Raw genomic sequence first — 6,554 nt, 5'->3', positions numbered from 1 at the left:
TCTCTCTGTGTTGGTCTTCAGGGAGCGGAATCGCTTTCCTGACCTCAACAGAGAGAACAGTCCGTTGTTGGGATGGCTGAGGTCCTTCACGATCTTGCTGATCTAAAAGTGAAGAATATTTGTTGAATTAAATCAAATTACAAGTTCCTTGTTAGTGTTATTAAATATCATATATATGATAATTAACAAAGATTCTTGAACATGAACATGTAACATATTTAAATGTTTCTGGTCAACAGTTGAAACCTGTTAATTTTATTCTGTATAACTGGGTAATAACAAAGTAGGAACTACTGCAGTTTTATAAATGCAGTAAAGTCATGAAAGAGTTAATTGTTTTATGTATTAATTAGATTTAATTTTTCATATTTATCAGTTTGGTTTTAATCAGTTCATAAATACGGCACTTTTCGTGTATTTGACTTCTCTATAAAACGAATAACCTTTGTATTCTTTGGCTAAGCATCATATGTTAATTAAAACTGACTGATTGTAACTGGAAAGTCACACCTTGTTCCCACATAGTTCTGTGTTATATGTCAGTCCCAGTCTGAGAGGATCGAAACCTCCTATGAATGTGCGCCACAGGATCCCAGTCGGGATCACTTTATCATTCTTCTGGACGAGTTCAGACAAAAACGCCGCATAAAACCGACTCTGTCCGTAAGATGGACGTCAGGGAAGAACCCAAACAAGTAGTAGAAAGTATGGAGTCAGAAGGGCAAGCACCCAACCCTCCACCCTCTCCTCCTGCTTTGCCGGCTGGACTAGTGATGGTTTCTCCAATCAGGACAGATAATTAGTTATTTTAAACTTCCTTTATTTTCTCCACACGGCTCACTCCACTCGCCGTGACATCATCACTAGTTTACAGAGACTAGAAAAAGAGACAATATCCAGCGGTGGCTCTCTGTGTAAAATAAGAATGATTTGATTGCTTCAAGCTGATGGGAAGAAAACGTAGCTTGTTACAATCAATGCAGAAGAGCATCTCAGAATACATAACAGGTCCAGCTTTGAAGCAGATCGGCGACAGCTGCAGAAGACCACACCGGACGCCACTTCTGTCACCAAAGAAGAGGAAGATTCTGCAGGTTTACCAATATTACTTTTAGCTCTGATAATAGATTGATGGGGTCAGAATTTGACATAAAAAAAAAACATGAAAGCATGGATCCATCCTGTCTTCTTGGCACATCTGATTATTGTTTAAATCTTACAGCCCTCCTATTGTTGCTGAACATCTCCAGTCTTTCATGAACACATGTTAACTATCTTCTGATGGCTGCTTCCAGCAGGTCAATAATCAATATGGAACAATATGGGACAAATAATTAAGTCAATCCACTATTTTAAATGTAAAAGTAACAAAGTGATCTTGAACTTATGTGTATGAAGACAGCCCCACCTGCTGGTAAGATTGTGTGGTATTCATATCGAAAAAGTACATCATCAGCAATACATGATGCAGAGTAATGCTTCTTAACTGCAATATGTGACACTTTAAACTCATTGTTGACAAAAGTCTCTGTGTTTGTGGGAAAAAGATCAGTGTGTGGCTGCAGAATCACATCAAAGCTTGAGAAAGACTGGAAATGATTAAAGGTCAAAGGTCAGATTTCTATTCCACGTCACTAGTGCATGGAATCACATTTCTTGACTTGTGCACTATTTATTTATCCTTTTCAACATCCATTTCATTGTTTTTCAGAGCGAAGTTTGGGATATTTTGTTTCCCATCATTAATGAAACTTTTTTAATAATGTAAACATTAAAAATGACGAAAAGATGAGACTGAGTAACTTTTGAGGTCTGGTGGAGCAGTGGGAGTTTTGGTGTTTTTTCAGATATAAAGCAAGAATGGCCTCATTAGCTGCCAGCATTTGCAATGTAAGCAGTATGTGTATAGTTGGTTTACTTAGGCTGTGGGACTCACATTCATGTATAAATGTATACATTCGCTGTTATGTAGGCAGCAGTACTTGTTCTTCATTTCAAACATCGTGGCAAATACAAAGTACTGGGCAGAGCTGCATTTCAGTGAGATAAATAACAAAAATATGGACAAATCAGCTACAGGTGTTACAGGTATTCCATGGGGTCTGTTTTTATACAGAAAAGTAGAGACAGGAGACATGAGTTGCGTTTGGTCTGCAGGCTCTTCCTCCTCTGAGGTACAGAAGTGTTGCAATGGCCTATTGCATTCACAACTACTTCTCCCTTGTGGCGTTGCCACGCAATCACGTCTTCATAGCTTTAACTGAAAAGTGCAATACCACCATGAAAAAATGCTTTTTACATTAATAAATGTTTTACAAAAAAATACAATTGACCATACACTTGTAGGTGTCACACAGGCATCAACAGCTCATTGTTATCAGTAATTTGGACCTGAAATCCTCCATAGCTTCATTTGAAAGAGGATAATCCCTGGAAACTGAAGCTGTTGTTTTTTAAAATGTCTTCACACAGATTTTTAAAAGAACAAACTGCCCTGCTGTGAGTGGTGGCTGCTCATTGCTATAAAGCTATAGCTATAACCAAAGCTACCAGACCAAACAGCAGTTGCCTGGGAACAAATTACAACAAATGCCACATTTACCCAAGTGAGTCCCAGCTGACAGACAGCCATGATGCAGCATGGTGATTTTTGACCTGTCAAACAGCAGCAGTCTGACCGCTTATCTATTTACAGCTCTTTGCAGTGACAGTTGGACGTGTGGCAACGTTCTTAGGCTGAGGAAAGAGATAGTCAAGTATCTTCTGTTTTTCTCTTCCCTGCTGTTTTGAACTGGGTGTGAGGAAGCATTAATGCTGGTAAGGAGTCAAAAGTGTTTTCTGTTCATAAGTTTAAACTCACTGCAAGTCTTCTGATTTCTGTTGTCATGTTAGCATTGTTGTCATGGAACAAAGCAAATGATACGGTTACTCATATTTTATCTAACAGGAAAGGTAAAGCTTGACTTTGTCTACAGTTACCGCTGCCTGGGTAACGTGATCTCACAGACTGGCTCCACGGTCAACTCTGTCGTCACAGCGCATTAGTGGAAAAGGTTAACTACAGACTAACAGCATGGCCAAGGGAACGAAAGCCAAAAGAAAGACTAAAAGTAAGAAGATCACCTTGAAAATGGCCCAGAACTGCGTGGAGCTGACATTGGATGGTAAACGCCGACTGGATCTCACTTTCAAGGGGATTACAGCTGTTCCAAAGTGCATCCAGAAGCTCTTTCACATGGATGAAGTGGACCTGAGCAGGAACATGATCAGAAAAATTCCAGATTTTATTGCTCAGTTCATCAAAATGACTGTTTTGGATTTGCACAGCAATTATGTGAGTGTGACAGATAATGTCTAATGTTTACAACAACTCTTTAAAAGTAGGTAAATAAATGGTAGCTACTGTATAGCAGCAATACTGTGGGGCTGCTACACAGTTGTTGTGTCACACTATTTTAAATAATTTTTAATAATTAAATATTCCTAATATTTAAAATTAAGCCCATTAAAAAAAACAACAACCTCTAGATTAAAGTACTAATCATCAAAAGCCAATCATCAAATAATCACAAACATACGGGGACACCTTAGAGACCCGCTAACTGTAACTAGCCTTTTGGCAGCTGTAGTTTGCCCATTTCAAAATTGTACCATGGTTCGTAACTATGTCCATGTTTAATGCACCAAAATCACCATCTGTTAAAAAATGTGTTATTGTTTCTAGCTGGAGGAGCTCCCCGTGGCTATCGGCTACCTGCAGAACCTTAAGGTTTTAAACCTGTGCAACAACCGTCTCACAAGCCTCCCAAGTGAGCTCGGCCTCCTGAATAAACTCCAAACACTGAACCTCGGTCTCAACCAGCTGGAAGCTCTTCCTGCCTCCATTGGTGCACTGGAGGGCTCCGCCACATTGGCCTTTTTGACAACAGATTCACCCGCCTCCCCAGCTGCCTCTTGAAGCTGAAAAAACTGGAGAGTATCAAGATGGACAGGAATCCAATTATTGCTGAGAAGATACCCACTGAGAAACCAGTCAGTATTTCAGAGAGCTTTTACCTAGTCAAAGAAAGCTTCCTGTGCAAAGAGTGTCTGAATAGGTGCCAAGCTGAGAGGAAGGAGCTGAGGGAGGAATAAATACCATACTGTGTTCTTAACTCAAGAGTGCCTTTCACTTACAGTACTGCATGTTACTCTGATCTGTACTCTACATAGTACATAGATTCAATTAATATCAGACAGTAACAGAAAACTTTGCAGTTTCCCTTGTAAGTGTATTTAAAGAATTATATTTTTACACACATTTTATACAATTACTATGCTTATAACTGCATGATAGTTAGATACAAATAAAGTGTTTTGACAGTCTGTTGGGCCTAGAGGGCAGCAGAGAGCACCCTTATCTCTGAGTACCTGTCACTGGCTTTAAACATATTTCATGTTATTAAACATACAAACGGTATCTTTTCCATGTGATCATAATTCATTCATCATGATCATCATCATATATGGAAAAAATTATGTTCCTGAAGTCTCTAATAAAATAATAATAATAATAATAAAAGTAACAATGTTTTATGTACATCTCAGTCAAAGGTCTAGCAAGAATGAGGTTGTTTATTCATTTGCTTACAGTATTTCACATTACAAAATATCTCAGTATAATGTAGCATTAACTTGACTTTGAAATTATCTGTCAGTGATACAGTAAACAAGATACAACAACTTTTTATGTACACTTGGGGTCTTTCATGTCTCCTTAACAAAAACAAAAAACAAAATCCTCATTCAGATATCTGTCTTCCATTCGATGGTATGTGTGTGTATGTGTGTGTGCGTGTGTGTGTGTGTACACTTTAGTTTTTGACAATATAGTACTTAAAGAAACACACTCCACTTTTTTTGGAAATAGGCTCATTCTCCATCTCCCTCAGAGTTAAAAATGCAGCGTCTTCTTTCCGTAGGTTAACAGGACTTTGGAGCGGGATCTTAAGGGATGGGGCGTGGCCGGAATTTTTGCTCGAGGCGCCATATTAGCAGGCCAAACAAATGCTTGCTGTGTGGTCCGTTGTACACACACAGACACGCATGCACATTTACACACACATACCATCATATAGAAGAGAGATTTCTGAATAGGGATTTTTTTTGTTAAAGAAACATGAAAGACCTCAACTTAAGGTTAAGTGTATAAACTTGAACTTGAAACATCTTTATGATGTAACCGAAAGAATCATGAATCTGAAAAGTGACATTTCTGGATTTTATTTTTGTCGACTTATGAAGTTATATATATTATTTTGTATATTTTTGAAATTTCTTAAGAAGATTGCTGTTTGGCTAATTGGTCCTAACCAGTTACTGTATAAGAGATGAACACTGTGACAGCACTTCCTCCCATTGTGCAAAAATGAAGCCAAAATATCCCGCTTGGGCGCTGCCATGTTCCACTTTTGGAGCCAGAGTCTGCTCAGTAGTAAAGTGTGGTGGAGCGTCTCTGGACATGACCGCGAACACGCCCCTTTACGCTTTTTACATAGCCTGGCTGCTCCGTCTCTAATTCTGCAGGGTATGATGACTGTTATTTAAAGCTACTAATTAAAGTGTTTATTTAGATTAAAACTTATCATACAAAACATGCACTCAAAAAAGGTCCATCTAAACAAACCTGTTTGAATCAACAGGCCTCTGTACCCTATGTTGCAAAGAGTTTTGTTAAACTATATAAAAAACATGAATTTATCTTGCTGGAGAGCACATAATACAGATTACACATCCAAGCTTTAATCATCATGTCATGCCTGTGGGGGTTACCTGGTAAAAATGCAAAGACTGACTTAACATTAGACGGAGGCATGTTGTCCAACATCGGTCTAAGGTGTGAGTGAACCAGTTTTTTTGGTTGTCATTAATAAGACTAAGACTAACTAATAAGAACATATCTGATAAAAAATATGATACTGTAAATAATCCTTAGTTTTAAATTTTTGTTATAGGAGGGAACATATGTGGTATTTCAGCATCAGACACTTAGTTTTCTGTTTTCTGATGAAGTTGTTCTGCATTCATTTGTGCAGATGATGTCTTTTATTTAACGGAAACACAAATCAGACACCAGCTCACAACCTTAAACATGATTATTGTGCTAGCAATTGGGTGTGATCCAGTGATGGATTCATGATTAGCTAACAATGAGGAATGGAAGGTATTCTTTTTTCTTTAGCAAAAGAAACAATAAAACAATGAAAAGACCTCGGGAGACATAAAACTGTTTTACTGTCAAGATATCAAAACTAAAGCCAATAACTTTGGTGATTTTCTCTATCTGTGCAATATTGATTAGCGTTACTGCTCTTTAAGGTAAATATCAAAACTATTACACTGTTTAATCCACAGTGATGCATCATATTCTGTAAAATCATATTTTTGTATATGTTGTCCTGTGAGGACATCTGATCTCTGAAAAAAACAACTGTTAATGAAGCTGGAAAAACAAACCCACATCTTGATCCTTAAAAAACATATTAATATGTATCTTAACAAAAACAATCACAGCT

At 37.8% G+C, this 6,554-nt stretch overlaps 1 protein-coding gene across 1 annotated transcript; it reads left to right on the top strand.

Annotated features, from left to right (window-relative positions):
• The first annotated feature begins 2,489 nt into the window (after positions 1–2,489).
• LOC102198783 (leucine-rich repeat-containing protein 18-like) lies at positions 2,490–4,154 on the top strand. Its single transcript, XM_013910411.1, is given in 4 exon segments — positions 2,490–2,817; positions 2,948–3,334; positions 3,725–3,896; positions 3,899–4,154. Coding segments are annotated over 3 exon segments (669 nt in total). The 5' UTR covers positions 2,490–2,817; positions 2,948–3,073; the 3' UTR covers positions 4,135–4,154.
• The last annotated feature ends 2,400 nt before the right edge of the window (positions 4,155–6,554 follow it).

This window comes from Pundamilia nyererei, unplaced genomic scaffold (assembly GCF_000239375.1).
Source record: "Pundamilia nyererei isolate P.nyererei 1_Seehausen unplaced genomic scaffold, PunNye1.0 scaffold00043, whole genome shotgun sequence".
Classification (NCBI taxonomy): domain Eukaryota; kingdom Metazoa; phylum Chordata; class Actinopteri; order Cichliformes; family Cichlidae; genus Pundamilia; species Pundamilia nyererei.
Note: the sequence above shows the minus strand (reverse complement) of the source record. Positions and strands in the feature narration are given on the sequence as shown.